At 43.8% G+C, this 19,766-nt stretch overlaps 1 protein-coding gene across 1 annotated transcript in view; it reads right to left on the minus strand.

Annotated features, from left to right (window-relative positions):
• plekho1b (pleckstrin homology domain containing, family O member 1b) overlaps positions 1–18,684 on the minus strand; it is a 38,986-nt gene extending 20,302 nt beyond the window's left edge. The window contains exons 1-2 of the mRNA XM_071396260.1: positions 18,377–18,684; positions 17,540–17,686 (exon numbers count right to left, since the gene is read on the minus strand). Of these exons, the coding sequence (XP_071252361.1) occupies positions 17,540–17,686; positions 18,377–18,403 (174 nt within the window). The 5' untranslated portion in view covers positions 18,404–18,684. The remainder of the gene's footprint in view (positions 1–17,539; positions 17,687–18,376) is intronic.
• Positions 18,685–19,766: the final 1,082 nt, after the last annotated feature.

Here is a 19,766-nt window from a genome sequence, read left to right on the forward strand (position 1 = left end):
GGTCATTGGCAAACTTCAGACAGGCCTGGACATGCACTGGCTTAAGCAGGGGGACCTTGCGTGCGCTGCAGGATTTTAATCCATGACGGCGTAGTGTTACTAATGGTTTTCTTTGAGACTGTGGTCCCAGCTCTCTTCAGGTCATTGACCAGGTCCTGCCGTGTAGTTCTGGGCTGATCCCTCACCTTCCTCATGATCATTGATGCCCCACGAGGTGAAATCTTGCATGGAGCCCCAGACCGAGGGTGATTGACCGTCATCTTGAACTTCTTCCATTTTCTAATAATTGCGCCAACAGTTGTTTCCTTCTCACCAAGCTGCTTGCCTATTGTCCTGTAGCCCATCCCAGCCTTGTGCAGGTCTACAATTTTATCCCTGATGTCCTTACACAGCTCTCTGGTCTTGGCCATTGTGGAGAGGTTGGAATCTGTTTGATTGAGTGTGTGGACAGGTGTCTTTTATACAGGTAACGAGTTCAAACAGGTGCAGTTAATACAGGTAATGAGTGGAGAACAGGAGGGCTTCTTAAAGAAAAACTAACAGGTCTGTGAGAGCCGGAATTCTTACTGGTTGGTAGGTGATCAAATACTTATGTCATGCAATAAAATGCAAATTAATTATTTAAAAATCATACAATGTGATTTTCTGGATTTTTGTTTTAGATTCCGTCTCTCACAGTTGAAGTGTACCTATGATAAAAATTACAGACCTCTACATGCTTTGTAAGTAGGAAAACCTGCAAAATCGGCAGTGTATCAAATACTTGTTCTCCCCACTGTACATGGACTCTGTTTCACACCAGCTGCCTCCAGGGGAGATTCTCTAGAACAGGTTTTCCCAAATTGGGGTACGCAATGCCGTCGGGGGTACGCCAAATAAAACTATGATTCACATTTTCAAACAGTGATTCACATTTTATAAAGTATATTTATGTGATTCACATTTTCAAACAGTCCATTTATATGGGGGGCTATATATTTTGGTGAGTTTTTTTCTTGCCTGAGTAACCTCGTTTCACTGCCAAAAATCAAATTAAACCATCTAGTGTTCAGCGAAATAACAACACAATGTCAAATACAGGTAGCCTAGTCAAATAATTAACATCCAATCACATTAACCGTTACTCTCTCACGGGGATTCCACTAACGGTCCGTATCTAGCCAAACGTAGCTGCTGGTCGTTCCGTTTGCTTGAAAAATGTATATATGGTTAAAAAAAGTAAGGCCAGTGTCCATAGAGACACATACCAGCTCTACTGGTAGTACTGCTACTACCAGCAGTACTACACCTGCACCTGTCGACGACACAAGTTGTTCTGCTTCCACGAGCACATCCAACACTAGCATCAGTAATTCTAGGGACAGGGACGTTGGACCATCGAAGAGGCACAAATATGATGAGAACTACATTGACTTGGGGTTCACTTATATTGGGAATTGTGCCTTTCCACAGCCACAGTGTGTTATATGTGCAAAAGTACTCTCTCACAACTCAATGAAGCCTTCACTCTTGCGCAGACATTTAGAAACAAACATGCCAATTTGAAAAATAAGCCACAGGAGTTTTTTGAGCGAGAATTAAGACGTCTTTCGAGTAGTAAGACATGTATAAAAGCAACAGATACCATTAATAAGAAGGGACTAGAAGCATCTTATATGGTGAGCTACTGAGTGGCTAGGACAGGCAAGCCCCATACTATTGTGGAGGACCTAATTCTTGCTTCTGCCGCGGATATGGCTGGGACAATGCTGGGGTAAAAGGCCAAAGAAACTATACAGACAATGCCTTCATCAAAAAACACTGTTTCACGACGCATCAGTGACATTGCAAGAGATGTTTTGAAACAATTACTGCTTCGCATACAAGCCAGTGAATTCTATGCGTTACAGCTGGATGAGTCAACAGACGTGGCGGGCCTGGCACAGCTCCTGGTATATGTCCGTTACGTTTATGGGGGTCAAGGAAGACATCCTCTTCTGCAAACCACTGGAAACCAGGACAACAGGAGAGGATATTTTTTAAGTACTGGACAGCTTCGTGACATGAAATGGACTTTGGTGGTCAAGTTGTGTTGGTATCGGTACTGATGGTGCAAAATCCATGACAGGGAGACATAGTGGAGTGGTAACTCGCGTGCAAGCAGTTGCTCCCGACGCCACTTGGGTACACTGCAGCATCCACCGAGAGGCTCTTGCTGCCAAGGGAAAGCCTGACAGCTTGAAATACGTTTTGGACACTACAGTGAAAATTTAACTTTGTTAAAGCAAGGCCCCTGTATTTTATGCACTATGCAATAATATGGGAAGCGCTGGTTATCAAGGGGCAAAGTAATGAGAAGTTTTTTTGAATTGAGAGACGAGCTTAAAGTTTTCTTTACTGACCATAATTTTCACTTGTGTGACCGCTTGCATGATGACGAGTTTCTCTCACGACTGGCCTATCTGGGTGAAGTTTTTTCTAGGCTGAATGATCTGAATCTAGGAGGGATTACAGGGACTCTCAGCAACTATATTCAATGTGTGGGACAAAATTGAGGCTATGATTAAGAGGAGCTCTTCTCTGTTTGCATTAACAAGAACAACACACTGGTCTTTCCATCATTGTATGATTTTTTTCTGTGCAAATGAACTCAAGCTTACGGACAATGTCAAATGTGATTTAGCGAAGCACATACAGTGGGGAGAACAAGTATTTGATACACTGCCGATTTTGCAGGTTTTCCTACTTACAAAGCATGTAGAGGTCTGTAATTTTTATCATAGGTACACTTCAACTGTGAGAGACGGAATCTAAAACAAAAATCCAGAAAATCACATTGTATGATTTTTAAGTAATTAATTTGCATTTTATTGCATGACATAAGTATTTGATCACCTACCAACCAGTAAGAATTCCGGCTCTCACAGACCTGTTAGTTTTTCTTTAAGAAGCCCTCCTGTTCTCCACTCATTACCTGTATTAACTGCACCTGTTTGAACTCGTTACCTGTATAAAAGACACCTGTCCACACACTCAATCAAACAGACTCCAACCTCTCCACAATGGCCAAGACCAGAGAGCTGTATAAGGACATCAGGGATAAAATTGTAGACATGCAACAGGCTGGGATGGGCTACAGGACAATAGGCAAGCAGCTTGGTGAGAAGGCAACAACTGTTGGCGCAATTATTAGAAAATGGAAGAAGTTCAAGATGACGGTCAATCACCCTCGGTCTGGGGCTCCATGCAAGATCTCACCTCGTGGGGCATCAATGATCATGAGGAAGGTGGGTTATCAGCCCAGAACTACACGGCAGGACCTGGTCAATGACCTGGAGAGAGCTGGGATCACAGTCTCAAAGAAAACCATTAGTAACACACTACACCGTCATGGATTAAAATCCTGCAGCGCACGCAAGGTCCACCTGCTCAAGCCAGCGCATGTCCAGGCCCGTCTGAAGTTTGCCAATGACCATCTGGATGATCCAGAGGAGGAATGGGAGAAGGTCATGTGGTCTGATGAGACAAAAATAGAGCTTTTTGGTCTAAACTCCACTCGCTGTGTTTGGAGGAAGAAGAAGGATGAGTACAACCCCAAGAACACCATCCCAACCGTGAAGCATGGAGGTGGAAACATCATTCTTTGGGGATGCTTTTCTGCAAAGGGTACAGGATGACTGCACCGTATTGAGGGGAGGATGGATGGGGCCATGTATCGCGAGATCTTGGCCAACAACCTCCTTCCCTCAGTAAGAGCATTGAAGATGGGTCGTGGCTGGGTCTTCCAGCATGACAACGACCCGAAACACACAGCCAGGGCAACTAAGGAGTGGTGCCGTAAGAAGCATCTCAAGGTCCTGGAGTGGCCTAGCCAGTCTCCAGACCTGAACCCAATAGAAAATCTTTGGAGGGAGCTGAAAGTCCGTATTGCCCAGCGACAGCCCCGAAACCTGAAGGATCTGGAGAAGATCTGTATGGAGGAGTGGGCCAAAATCCCTGCTGCAGTGTGTGCAAACCTGGTCAAGAACTACAGGAAACGTATGATCTCTGTAATTGCAAACAAAGGTTTCTGTACCAAATATTAAGATCTGCTTTTCTGATGTATCAAATACTTATGTCATGCAATAAAATGCAAATTAATTACTTAAAAATCATACAATGTGATTTTCTGGATTTTTGTTTTAGATTCCGTCTCTCATAGTTGAAGTGTACCCATGATAGAAATTACAGACCTCTACATGCTTTGTAAGTAGGAAAACCTGCAAAATCGGCAGTGTATCAAATACTTGTTCTCCCCACTGTAAGTGAGTTGGGTGCGCAATTATGCAGGTACTTTCCCGAAGCGAATGACACAAACAACTGGATTCGTTACCCCTTTCATGCCCTGTCTCCAGTTCACTTACTGATATCTGAACAAGAGAGCCTCATCGAAATTGCAACAAGCGGTTCTGTAAAAAAAAAATTTAATCAGAAGCCACTACCAGATTTCTGGATTGGGCTGCGCTCAGAGTATCCTGCCTTGGGACACTGATGCCCTTTGCAACCACGTACCTATTTGAGAGTTGATTCTCGGCCCTCACTAGCATGAAAACTAAATACAGGCACAAATGATTTAAGACTGAGACTCTCTCCAATACAACCCAACATTGCAGAGTTATGTGCATCCTTTCAAGCACACCCTTCTCATTAACCTGTGGTGAGTTATTCACAATGTTCGATGAACAAATAAGGTTTTATATGTAAGATGGATTAATAAAGAGCAAAATTATTGATTATTATTATTTGTGCCCTGGTCCTATACGAGCTCTTTGTCACTTCCCACAAGCCGGGTTGTGACAAAAACTCACACTCATTCTTTGTTTAATAAATGTATTGTATAGTGTGTGTGTGGCAGGGTTACAATGATGGCAATAAACAACATTTGAGAGTGCGCTGACCCTGGTGCTAGAGGGGGTACGCAGCTGGAGGTTGAACGTTTGAAGGGGAGTATAAAAAGTTTGGGAACCACTGCTCTAGAACATCCAAAAAGTTTCAGCCACATCTGTACAGATCAAGATGCCCACCAGATTCAGCGAGCATCTCTAACTACTACATGAATAAATGATGAGACATTCAGGCACTAAAACGTGAATCCACACACTCTCAATCTCCCTTCTCCAGAAAGATCAGATCACCCAGGGAAGGTATACAGTATGGGCCCATCTCATTAAAGTTGCATGGAGTAGCATTGGGCGGGTATCAGTGAGGTGGGAGGGATGGGAGCATGGCAACATGCACTGGTGATATCAAAGATACAGAAATAGCCTCAGTAACACCCCCTGTACCCCCTCCCATGCTCCCATAGCCACGACTTGGCAGCGGTCTCTGGCTCTTGTTGGACAGAGGAACAGGTGAGGACAGGGAGGGAGGCAGGGGGCGGGAGAGCCAACCGTTAACTGTGCTTTTGAAGAGAAAAACACAGCTGCTCCAGAAAAAAAATCTAATGTTTGGAGAAGTGCCTTGATCCAGAGGCAGAATGGAATGAGATGCCACGTGAGCACGGAGAAACGAACAGCATGACAGATTACTTTCCTCAGTGCTTGAAAAGGAAAAGCAGTATAGAACCCACGAGGCTGACTTCCGTCTCTCTTGATCTCCCTCACTCTCTCTCTCTTTCTCCTTTGTCAGGTTAGGGTATTGACCAATGCCCACTCCCAGCTCTTACTGAGTTGAGGACAAACTAAAGGAATGAAGACAACAAAAAATAGCTTTTAAGCTCTCTGTCCATGTTGTGTGGCGTTCTGTATTCACTGTGTTAGGAACAAAACGAATTCTGCCTTAAAAAATTAAGGGAATTTTCAACACACTTGCATAATGTTCAAGTGTTAATAACTCCCAACACCTCAGTTTCTAATATACAGTATGTCTATATAAATTACACTGAGAATTGTGCCAGCACGATCCATTCTGTGTCTACATTATGTGAGAAAACAAATATCATCCTACATCAGCAGTATGAGTCACCGTGTTCATGTGAGTCACAGCCCCTCTCCATCTGTGTGGATCAACTGAGTGATGGCTTCTCAGACACGGTGCTCATACCAGGTGAGGTTCCTGAAGCCATGCCTGGACTGAAAACAGCCACTAGCCTCGTCGACCCCATCACATCAGTGTTTGCAGAGATGAAGGTAATGGGTAAAAGCAATAGAAGGAAAACTCCCCTGAGCCTATTGAGATGCTTGGTGGAACCATCTTTATATAGCTTCACCCGTCCAGTCCATTCAGATCTTTAAAACATAATAGAAGTAGCTAATTGTCAGTGGCACGCCACAGCCAAGTGACACCAACTTGTAGCAACAGGTAGAGGTAACACATTCACAAAAATAGAGGTAGTGTATTCTCATATGTAGACAGACATAACAAGCCCTTGTCTCTACGGTTGACTCTTGTACTACTTCCTTTAAAAAACAGTGGTTGAGTGCATTCTACTAGGTGTTAGAGAATCTTGGTCTCCCCACATAACACTGTTTGTCACTTCAATCGTGTAGGTCTCAGGAGAAGTCAGCCGGTTAGTGACAGTTACAGCCACAGACAGGGTGATGAAGGTTCAAATGCTATGGTGTCAAAAGCCAAAAACACTCTCTGACAGTATTGAATGAATTGTTTACAATTCCTAAATCACCTCAACCTTTATTTCAGTTGGGTGCTACTAACACAGGAGGGGAGTGAGTAGTAGATTAGGCTACTGATCGTGGTGAGAACCTGACCCTGTGACTGTAACCCTAATTATGAGTCTTAATGCAAATAGTGAGGTCAGATTTGGTCCCGTAGTCTCACCATGAGGAAGTGGAATGGACACATAGGGTGCCGTTGACGTGGTTCTACAACTAGACGTTAACACGTTTTTATTTATTTTGTTCATTCAAAGTGTGAAGCCTGTCTGAACCAAGCCATGCAAATAACTTGTGTCAAATTTAGAGAGCAAATTCAGTGGAACGCACCAGCTCCTTTTTGGCTAAGCTGAGTTGGGAGATTACAATAGCAGGTAATGATGGTACTCTCCAAACGCAACCCTTATAACCCACACAGCAACACACTGTTTACTGACCTTTGACACAGGAGCAATGAGGTACCATTGTGATAAATCTGGTCATACACTGACATGCATGAGGAAACAATTGGCTAATGGCAACGCTGGTAAACACTTGTGTTGGTTCCACTGTTGCACTGCTGTATAGTAAAATGCTTTTCCATAGAGGGAGTATAAGTGGTGCTGTTCAATAGGAGGACCTGCAGGGCCTAACAGGATCCCATTACAGGGATGAGTCAGACGCAGCTGACAGGGAGTCATAGCATCCTCTGAATTATTTCTACTGTACGTGTGAGATCATTCTGATAGCATCTAATGCTGGGCCTCTAATCAGACCTGCTCCAATCCTTTCTCATCATCATCCCACACTTCCCATCAATCCAAAATTGAAATTCACTTTACAAGCTTTTTTCTGTTTCGCTTTTACTCTGGCCATGCTTATCCATTACCTACTGCACCAGCCTGTTGTGTTGGAAGCAACGGAGGCCCACCTCAGTAATGGTGTGGGAAACGCCGCTCTTACTCTGGCCATGCTTATCCATTACCTACTGCAGCAGCCTGCTGTGTTGGAAGCAACGGAGGCCCACCTCAGTAATGGTGTGGGAAACGTCGCTCTTACTCTGGCCATGCTTATCCATTACCTACTGCACCAGCCTGTTGTGTTGGAAGCAACGGAGGCCCACCTCAGTAATGGTGTGGGAAACATCGCTCTTACTCTGGCCATGCTTATCCATTACCTACTGCACCAGCCTGTTGTGTTGGAAGCAACGGAGGCCCACCTCAGTAATGGTGTGGGAAACGCCGCTCTTACTCTGGCCTACTTTATATCATTACCGTTTCTGCAGCAAAACATTCTGAGCTACAACTATTCATCTCCCATCCAACCTTGTTTTGATCTTGACAACAACATTCTGAGTGTATAGGTGAGGTGTGTCCCATCTAGGCAGGTACCTTCAAACTCTTCTCCATATTCCAACCCCCAAAACCCCTTTTTCATTTAAAGATCATTTTGTCTTGTTACATTGCTCTTACCACAACTCCCCCAGTCAGTGGATAACATTTGAGTTAACATAGCATTTCTGGCAAGGCTGGAGTGTGATCTAAATACATTAAAATGAGAAAAAGAGTACTGAGCGTTTAGAGCCTGTTGAATCCATCATCATCCTCCCTGCCAGAGTTTAATGGTCCTGATGCAAACGCTAAAAGTCCAGCAGCAATGGAATCAGGCAGTTTGGACCAGTGCATTAATGAGTCATGCCCCCCTCCACCCTGTCTTCTAGAACATGTGGAACACCTAGGCACTGAGGTGTCACTATAAACTAGCCTTTGCTATCCACTTTTAAAATGGAAGGCTCCTCATTTGGGTTCATCCTTGACTCAATACCAGTCCCCTAAACAGTCTGCTGGATTCAACAACCCTGCATCTTTGTAACAAGGGGTGAGTCCAAAATGCACAATGCACAAGCAGCACAACCATAACAAATGCATCTGGGCGGCAGGCAGCCTAGCGATTATAGCGTTGGGGCAGTAAGAAAAGTCCCGGGTTTGAATCCCTGAGCCGATGAGGTGAAAAATCTGCTGATGTTCCCTTAAGCAAGGCACTTAACCCTAATTGCTCCAAAGGTCACCGTTGATAATGGCTGACCCTGGCCGTGACCCCACTCTCCGAGGGTGTGTCAGGGGAGGTGGGATATGCAAAAAATACACTTCCAATACCCACTTGTACATGTGTGAAATAGGACACATACAAGCCCCCACCAAACTGTTATTATTACCAGACACAGAGTGGTTTCTGTTCATCTCATTCACACCTTGAGTCCAGCCCATGATTACATTCAGCATGGCATCTTTCCGGAGGGAGGATGAGGACTTATGGTCTGCCCCGTGCCAGGCTTTGGAGACTTCTATAGGTTGGCATGGAAACTAGCAGCCCATCCTCATCTAACCCACTACTCCCCTCACCCTCCTGATGGGCAGCTGGAGGCTCACTAGCACAGACCCACCACTCCCATTCAGAACACAGAGGGAGAGAGAGGGGAGGTAGAGGTAGACAGAGAGGGAAGGGAGGTAGAGGTGGTAGAAGTAGATAGAGAGGGAAGGGAGGTAGAGGTAGACAGAGAGAGAGTGCAGAGAGAGAGAGCAGGGATAGAGAGATAGCAGAGAGAGAGCAGAGATAGAGAGAGCAGAGAGAGCAGAGAGAGCAGAGATAGAGAGAGCAGAGAGAGAGAGAGCAGAGATAGAGAGAGAAAGCAGAGAGAGAGAGCAGAGATAGAGAGAGAGAGAGAGAGAGAGAGTGTGAGAGAGAGAGTGAGGCCTGGGGATTAAACAATCATCCAGATTGAATTACCTCTGTCCAATCAAAGAGAGAGAGAGAGAGAAATGGAGAAGAAGACAAACAGACGTCAATAAACATTGTTGGTTTTACTCCCTAACACGAGAAAGACACTTGCATGGTTTTACTCCCTAACATGACAAAGACACTTGCATGGTTTGCGCTGTGTGTTTGTGTGCATGTTGTTTGTGTCATTGCTATGCTATAACACTAAAAGGCCCACTCCCAATGACACACTTTCCTGGCGCTGACCCCCAGCGTGCTATAGCCTGGCATGAGAAGCCAGTTGGCAAACACTAGCGAGCATGACACAAAGAAGTGCATTTCAAAAAGAAGTTTGCTTTGTTCTGTCTCTGTTCTTCTTTCTATCCTGTCTCCCTTTCTTCCCCACTTTCTCCTGCTTTCTCTCTCTTCCAACTCTCTCCCCCCTTCGCCCCTCCCTCCCTTCCTCCATTGCATCATTCCCTTTCGACAAACAGAAAACATCTCCTCCCCTTCAGGACAAAGCCAAGGCTAACGGACTGCTTGCGGTAAGCCTATGTTTTAATTCAAATGTAAGGAGCTAAATCTTTATGTGCCTCAACACTGAATGAATCACTGAGCAGGTTGCTAGAATGGTTTCATTGAAGAAAAGCTGTGGTTGTGAAGTGAAATCCACCCGTTCTGGGACTGATCAGGCGCATGTAAAATTCAAACAGATGATCTTTCTCACACTGCTTTCCCTCATACCATCCCCTTGACTGAGTCAATAAGAACAGGTCCAGGAAGAGAAACTAGTGCAAATAAACACTGCAGCCTTTAGTTAGGAAGTATGATGATACCAATGAGGAAGCAGAAAGTATAGTGTGGGGCTGTGGGCTGAAAACAGTCTCAAAATGGATCTAGTGCTTAGCAGTGTTGAGAAGACAAACTGGATCGGCGCCTGTAGCACATGCTCCACTTCAAGATACAAATCATGTGCAGAGCGTTTCAGAAACCCACTGGGCAATGAGGTTATCGGCTTAAGTGAAAGCACACTGCCAGGCATGACTTGATAACTCACAAATCAAACAAAAGAGGTTTGTGTGCAACCCAATGGACTAAGACCTCATCAAGCCAATAGAATAAGACCTCATCAACCCAATAAAATAAGACCTCATCAAGCCAAAGGAACTAAGACCCAGTGAATTCATGTCTACGGGGTATTCCAGTATTGAGATAACAGAGGAATGATAATGACTGAACACCTCCCTCTGCAACTGGATCCTGGACTTCCTGATGGGCCGCCCCCAGATGGTGAGGGAAGGCAACACCACGTCCGCCATGCTGACCCTCAACACCATCCGCCACGCTGACCCTCCCAAGACTGTGGCCACGCACGACTCCAACACCATCATTACGTTTGCCGTTGACACCGACGACATTCACCGACGACAATGAAACAGCCGATAGGGAGGAGGTCAGAGACCTGGCAGTGTGGTGCCAGGACAACAACCTCTCCCTCAACGTGAGCAAGACAAAGAGGAAAACGAGGGCCGAGCATACCCCCATTCACATTGACAGGACACTAGTGGAGCAGGTCGAGAGCTTCTTGGTGTCCACATCACTAAGGATCAATGTTCCAATGTTACCCGCTTTAAGTTAGTTTTAACAGTGGCCAAGTAGTCTACTGTAGCTATTTGATCATAATGTAGGCCTACCAGAGTGGCCTACCATCAGAAACAAGGGGGAAAATGCATCCCATTACATTTGAACATGGAAATAGCTGTTCTATCGTTCAGCCAATGTGTGGTGTTCAACATTGGCCTACATTCCATGACTTTTGACTTTTGAAAAAAACATGCAGGGCTTGACATTAACCTGTTTATCCAGTTGTCCTTCAGACAAAGGAGGTGACTGAAAATGTTGTTGTGTTGTTTGATGCAAGAAACCACTTTACAAAATAAAATGCATCAATATTCACATACCATTATTATGGAGAATCAGACAAATTATGCTACCCTCTGCCTAATGGCCACAACACTGCCCCTTTAAGACAAAAAAAAGCTCCATACCTGACTCGCTTTTCAAAATGCAAACCTTTTGTGCTTTTGTAGGAAGCAATCACTCCCTTCATTGATGACTACAAATTATCTAAAACTGGACTATTAACTCACTAACTAGCAAAGGATATGAACAAATGTCCAAATGTGCACACGTCGGTAGATGTAGCTCTCGCTTTGACCTCAAAACAAGCTCATCTACTGATGACCGCTCATGCTGTAAAAACAGTCCAGTTCAATGTGACTGGCACAGATCCTTATATGGATTGATCTATTTGCATATAGGCCTACTGTAGCTTTGATTGGTTTAGGGGCACCGGTGTGTGTAGAGTACGGGCCTGAGTCGTGCTTGTCAATGCAATAGAATCCTACTCTGATGCGTTCTGCCTACAACAAAATCTCTTGCATAGTTAGTTTTGCATACTAAGTCTTGCATTGTTAATTTTGTTTCTGTATGTTGCATTGAAAGTGGCTAATATTGCATTGATTCGATCACAATTCCCACAGTAAAGGGAAACGTTGATAGTGTTATTTCTAGAAAGTTGAGTGAAGTTCAATTTTACGCTTCTCTGCGCAGGCTGATATTTCTTCTACGCAGCAGTCCCAGGGGAGCTGTGCACCTGCGCGCAGCTTAGAGGGAACATTGCTAAGGACCTATCAGGGTCCAAACACACCAACACTGTCGTGAAGAGGACACGACAACGCCTATTCCGTCTCAGGAGGCTGAAAAGATTTGGCATGGGAGCTCAGATCCTCAAAAAGTTCTACAGCTGCACCATCAAGAGCATCCATCGCTGCCTGGTATGGCAACTGCTCTGCATCCGACCACAAGGCACTAAAGAGGGTAGTGCGTACGGCCCAGTACATCATCGGGGCCGAGCTCCCTGCCATCCAGGACCTCTATACTAGGCAGTGACAGAGGAAGGCCCTAACAATGGTCAAAGTCCCCGGCCACCCAAGTCATAGACTGTTCTCTCCGCTACCGCGCGGCAAGCAGTACCGGAGCGCCGAGTCTAGGTCTAAGAGGCTTCTAAACAGCTTCTACCCCCAAGCCATAAGACTGCTGAACAGTTCATAAAATGGCTACCCGGACTATTTACATTGACCGTCTTATTTTATTATTGTTTATTCACATGTTTTACACGGACTCTTTTGCACAGGCTCCATGTACACTCACTGGACTCTAACCACACACTCACACATACTACACTGACACACCAACACACACACATATGGACACACACACACAAAAAACACATACACACATGCATATTGACGCCACACACATACACATACATTCACATTCCTACACACTCTTCACATACACTGCTGTTACTCTCTGTTTATTATCTATGCACAGTCACTTTACTCCTACCTACATGAACATATTACCTCAATTACCTTGACTAACCCGTACCCCTGCACATTAACTCGGTACCGGTACCCCTTTCTATATAACCACTTTATTGTTCTTTTCTTGTGTTACTCTTTTTCATTTAGTTATTTTGCACATTTTTCTTACTTACTTTTTGAAAACTTTGAATTGTTGGCTCGTAAGTAAGCATTTCGCGGTTCTATTCGATGTGATAAATAACATTTGATTTGATAAAATTCATGGACTAAAGTTTCTTGTTGTGTGCTGGTGTTACCTAGGGTATTGTCTTTTGCACAAGTGCTCTTAAAATCCCTCCAAGTCTTGACGAGTCATTTGAAGAAGGTTATGCGGTCAGTTTCTGAGAGGAAGTACTGTTTGGTGCTCTGACCAATAACCCTCTAACACACAAAGCAGAAGAGAGAAGAAGACTGTTTCAAAATACCCCACAGGGAAGAAACATCTTCCTTATTTGGGCAAAGAACAACACTCAGAAGAAGGAACTAATTCAGTCAATATGTCCATGGCTCATATCTGCCAGTCTAACTTAGTTGTCTCTTTGGTTGAGGACAGTATAAGCATCATAGTGAATTGGGAACTGGGAATGTGGTTAGGTATGTAAAAAGTGTAGTGAAACACACCAGACATCATAGCGAAAGTGGACAGAGACTGAATCAGAACATGACAGACGTCAGGCTGGAACAGGTTGGTCAGCGAGGTGAAATCGGCGCTCTCCCACTTGCCAGAGCTCGCTCCTCACAGCTGTCCCAACTACGGGGAGGCCTTTCCTCTCAGATCTCCATCAAACCTGACCTCATGCCCGCACTGTCTTGAAAAATAATGCTGGGTTGACATTTGGCCCTAAAAGCCACTTGAGGAAAGTCGAGAAAGGCACTTACTTTGTTGACCATAGACTTTAGACCTACCTGCTAGCCACTTGATATGGACCCAAGCTACTTGTTGCGTAGGGTCATCAGTTACAGATCTGAAAGAATAGAATTTGGCCAACCCATTGGCTGCATAGAGTTCCAGCCATATTGTTAACAGCCATCAGATTCTCACAGGTCTAAAAAGACCCTTGGAAAAGTGTAGGGAAAGGGGGCTAGTAGGTTGATTACAGACTGGACCTGGGACTCATGCTCCCTCCATCATAAAAATCTCTCTCAGGACTGCTGACACTTAATAGGTCATGGCAGTCAACTCAAGTGAAGGCTTGGTGGGTGAATATACAAGCTGCACTGACATCACCCACCTTAACATGCTCCATGACAGAATGTCAATGGGAAATGATCATGAATTCACCATTTTATCTGACAATGATAAAAGCTAATGTTCTATCTGGTGGGGTTTCCAAAGGGAAGCTTTCCTTTGCTATTGTCTCCTGGGGTTAGTTATTTTGGGGTACTTAGCTCTGGGTGGTTTTATTTATCATTCTGTGACAAATGACTGAAAAGGGCACTACATTGATACGCTTGGTGACCTCCTCAAGTGACCAAAACCCATTTCTTTGCCACATATGCCTTGATATTCAACTCTCAAAGGCTACTTTCCCTCAAAGCTGTGAATATGTTAGGATTGATTCGATCACAGTTTGGAATCTTCAGAGTCTGTCAGATTCCACTGTGATCCCTGGAGTTCTGTTTACTATTGGAGTAAGGTGTTAAAGTGGTCCCTTAGAAGCTGCCAACACATCCTCCTGTAAGCTTCAGCTGAGCTTGGCAGAATACTAATACCCTGCAACTCTAAAGCAAGCCCAGCAAGAGAACTGTCAGTGCCCGATCGCAGTCAGTGTGTGTGTGTGTGTGTGTGTGTGTTTGTGCGCGTGCGTAGGTGCGTACATGTGCGTTTGTAGCAAATTCCCTGTAACTCTCAGCTAAGCGGTTTAAAACGGCCTCTGCCTTGTATCAAGCACCACATTGACTCTGACTATGTGGCTCATTATTGCTTCTGTTTAATATCTGTAGCAATCACCCTGACACATCACAGGCTGGCTCTGTCACTATGGTTACCACAACGTTCATTAAGGCCTTAATATTGCAACACCACAACCATGAGGGTGCTGTTGTGCTGTCTCGTAGCTATGCCTGGAGCACGCTCTCTGTTCTCAGTGAGCCTGACCACGGCAGTTACTGCGCGCCTTATTACCATCTAGGGTTATCTCTCCGACAAGTCCTTCTGTCATAAGGCTAGACCGATGTGCTAGAGTTCTCTGGAGACTTCCTAGCTCTATTAATAAACACTCTATGAGTGTATATTTGAGATGGGGATACTTTCTAATCTTCTGTCAAGCTGTTTTGCTGTGAACAACTAACAGGAGTAATGAATCAGACTTCAGCCATTCAAAGCACTCTAACTGACGTCTGACTGCAATGATAACAGACACTGTAGGTCAAAGAACTGAAGTATAGTGTAGAGCAGACATACAGTGGAGTTTTTTCATCTATAATGTTGGGTATCCAGTGAGGTGGAAGGTGTGCTGCAGCTCAGGTTTGTTGCTGACAGGGAGAGAGAGAGAGAGAGAGAAGCAGAGAGAGAGACGGAAAGAGAGAAGGAGAGGGACGGACAGACAGACAGACAGACAGACAGACAGACAGACAGACAGACAGACAGACAGACAGACAGACAGACAGACAGACAGACAGACAGACAGACAGACAGACAGACAGACAGACAGTGAGGTGGAAGGTGTGCTGCAGCTCAGGTTTGTTGCTGACAGGGAGAGAGAGAGAGACAGAGAGAGAGAGAGAGAGAGACTCATACAGAGACAGAGAGAGAGAGAGAGAGAGAGAGAGAGAGAGAGAGAGAGAGAGAGAGAGAGAGAGAATGTGCTCCCTACCCACAAAATGAGGTGGAAACTGAGCTGCACTTCCTAACCTCCTGCCCAATGTATGACCATATTAGAGAGACATATTTCCCACAGATTACACAGATCCACAAAGAATTTGAAAACAAATCCAATTTTGATAAACTCCCATATCTACTGGGAGAAATTCCACAGTGTGCCATCACAGCAGCAAGATTTGTGACCTGTTGCCACAAGAAAAGGGCAACCAGTGAAGAACAAACACCATTGTAAATACAACCCATATTTATGCTTATTTATTTTAACTTGTGTGCTTTAACCATTTGTACATTGTTACAACACTGTATATATATAATATAACATGTGTAATGTCTTTATTGTTTTGAAACTTCTGTATGTGTAATGTTTACTGTTAATTTGTATTGTTTATTTCACTTTTGTATAATATCTACCTCACTTGCTTTGGCAATGTTAACACATGTTTCCCATGCCAATAAAGCCCCTTGAATTGAATTGAAATTGAGAGAGAGAGAGAGAGAGACAGAGAGAGAGAGAGAGAGAGAGAGAAAGAGAGAGAGAGAGAGAGAGAGAGAGAGAGAGAGAGAGAGAGAGAGAGAGAGAGAGAGAGAGAGAGAGAGAGAGAGAGAGAGAGAGAGAGAGAGAGAGAGAGAGAGAGAGAGAGAGATTTACTGTGATAAATATTCCTCACCAAGAGATTCATTATTCACAGAAATGACTACATTTATTCCAAATTTTAACTTATTAAACCCAGAGGAAAAACTAAAAATACTCATGGGCGAAGGAGCAATGGCTCCTCTTGCAGCCAAATATGTATTTGCCTGCCATAGCCTGAGGGACACTGAATAATAACATCTGCATAGTAAGCAGTAACTTACTTATTATGACTGTTATTGTTATTACTGTTATTGTTATTAGTATTATTATTGTTGTTTATCATTCCAAATAGTAATGGTATGGGTGGTAATGGTAATGATAGCAGTTTAATGATGGTGGTGGTGGTAGTGGTGCATTACACCATACATTACATTCGACTATTGACTGTTACTATTTTATTGTTACTATTTTTATATTTAATTTTGTATTATTATTTACTGCCATTCTATATTATTATTTGTCATTGTTTTAATTGTATTACAATGTATATTGTATACATTGTTGCTTTGGCAATATTGACACAATGTTTTTCATGCCAATAAAGCAGCTTGAATTTGAGAGAGAGAGAGAGAGAGAGAGAGAGAGAGAGAGAGAGAGAGAGAGAGAGAGAGAGAGAGAGAGAGAGAGACGGAGAGAGAGAAGGAGAGGGAGAGACGGACGGACGGACGGACGGACGGACGGGACGGACAGACAGACAGACAGACAGACAGACAGACAGACAGACAGACAGACAGACAGACAGACAGACAGACAGACAGACAGACAGACAAGGTGAGGGAGAGAGAATGAGAGAGAGAGAGAGAGAAAAAGACAGAACTCGTTGGCTCACCAGCCCCAGAGGGATGATAGATGAGGCTTGGCGTGAGGATACAGAGATTTATGTGAAGCCTTAAGTGAACCTGAACACACACACACAAATACACACACACAAAGCTTTTGGAGTGGCTGATTTGGTCCACCAGTCTGAGTGGATCCAGAACAGAGGAGAGCATGTCTAGGGTATCTCTTGAGACTGCTATATGACCACATGGTTAAACACTTCCATATACTTACTGTATGTTGTCACTGGAAATACTGTCATTTATAAACCACGGTATGATGTCATAAAGTAGCCTATATTTCACAGTGTTGATGCTCAACAAGGACTATTACAATGTACCCCAAAATTAGTGTCTAAGATGTGCTGGTTCTGTTTGCATTTGAAAAGTTAAAAAAAATATGTGTTCAATGCTCCAAAAAATGTCAAGGTGTGTAAATGTCAGCTGTTCAATGAAGAGGCGTCACTTACCTCTTTCTCTGAGATGTAAAGTTGGTCCCCTTTGAGTATTACAAAACGATTTTTCCAGATCTCCCTAAATATCCCTTTGCCACAGAACTTGCGAATCCAACCGATTTTGTCTGGCTGCGTGTTGTGCTGGTTTGTGTCCTGCGGGCCCTGCATATTCAACGAAAGCAACAAAGTAGCAGTTCAAGACATGAAATTGCCAGAGCACCTCGTTTAGATTCGAAAGGGGGACTGAACAGACAAGAAAAAGAGGAGAGTCTTTTTGTGAGGCGACTCAGCCCCCTGTCATTTCCTTTGTCATGTAGATGCTGTCACATTCCTTGCGCGCACAGTTTTTCTTGGGCTAGTGTTTTTGTCACCATCTTATGATCTCAGTTAGGCTGCACCGACCACGTTAGACAATTACATTCCAAAAAATAAAGCTCGTTTTAAAATGATTCCGTTATACACAAAAAGAGCACTCCCTAAAAACGTGTGTCTTTCACAGCATCCACAACAAGCATTTCATCAGAACACTTTAAAACTCTACATTGCTAGATCTCTTGTCAAATATAATCGTGTTAATCAAGTTAAGATAGTGGGGGGCATTCTCCAGTTAGACAATGAATACATAAAGCAAGTCAGCATGTCTAACAAATGCATCACTTTGGAGTTTGGACTGAGACTTGGCTACAAAGTAACCGAGTCAGTAACGTATCAAGTAGCATTGACGTGTTTATTAAATACAACACTCGTTACATTGTAGCTTGTTGTTACATTCTTTGGAATAGCAGCTAACCAGAAACCCGTTATTACATTGAAGGTGAAGTGATCATCACTTGCATCGTTTCAGAACCTTACCCGTTTAGCTGAATTGTTTTTCTTCATTGTGAAGGATAGGACTGTCGATGACTATCCCCGACTTCACTCAGTTATAAATCCGCAATTTTGTACAATAGGCTGATGCCAAGAATGGCCGTAAATTCTGGACACGGGGTGTATATGCCCGTGACGCTCGAAAGCCGCCAGTAGCCTATGTCTTACTCCTGTCCTCGCCGCCTCCCTAGGCTGGAACACTTCAATTTTCTCCCTCTCTATTCCTTTGTAGTTATAACTGAATGCGGTTGGTCTAGCTACGCTCTCGCATGCTCTGACCACCGAACTGAACTGGTAGTGTCTAGTTACGCGGATGAGTCCGTTTCATTGCCTCCCTGTTGAGTCCCCCTCCCTCTCCCTCTCCTCTCTTCTCCAGGCTTTGGTTATTAGAGAGCATGCAGCTGGGAGACTGGATAGCCTTCTCCCCCGCTCTGTAACTCGATGGCTCAATCTCTCTAAAACCCAAGCTGTAGGGCTACCGAGTCATGATATCATCACGGAAAATAAGGAATGAAGGTACTAGGTTCGTGTGAAAGACGTAAATATGGAAATGATAGGCTGTGGAAAGTGGGGGTGTGTGGGAGGGGGTGTTAGGCTACAAGTACAGTGATGTCTAGAAAATGTTAAATTGCACTCTCTAACTTTTGTATAATTTCAGCCGGAAGTGATGCTCAAGAGCCAAAAGTGGTCCCCTTTTTTTGTGTACCATGTCATCAAATTGTGTAGGAAGTCAAACATTTCATATATGTTACATCCTGTTCAATTGGTATATGTTACAAATTCAATTCGTAATATACTATATCTTACAAAGTTGATGTGTTTAAGATCCTGGAGGGCATCTTTAATTATGTTGTGATGTTCTAATGACCCTCAAGATCTCACAAAAAATTATCAATAAGACTAGAAAATTATAGGAAGATAGAATATAGGTCTGGGCTATGGGGTGGAAAATGTTATACCTGTGATGTAATAGTCAGTCTCATTAACAACAAAATGGACACTTGCTGTTTACAACCTTTGCTGACCCTCTTAGGTTTCCAAGAATATCTGAGGAAGCTTATCCCTTAAGCCCCCTTTCCACTTTCACACACTCTTGATGTTGTAAAACGGAAAGGATAGGACTACACCAATATGAATAAACAAGATTGCTGTGCCTGAAATATGTTTTTCTCCAGTGTCTTCTCAACACCATTATTTTAATTTCCCCCTAAAACAAATATTTTAATTAAACTGAGTCACTACTGAAATGACACCAAACAAGGTAAAGCACATCTCCAAATATTTGTCATCATGTTGTCAGCATGTTAAAAGCTAAAATTAAAGCAGGAAGCACCAGTGACTAGATCAATAAAAACGCGGTCAGATGAAGCAGATG

Source organism: Salvelinus alpinus, chromosome 4, assembly GCF_045679555.1.
Source record: "Salvelinus alpinus chromosome 4, SLU_Salpinus.1, whole genome shotgun sequence".
NCBI classification, from domain to species: domain Eukaryota; kingdom Metazoa; phylum Chordata; class Actinopteri; order Salmoniformes; family Salmonidae; genus Salvelinus; species Salvelinus alpinus.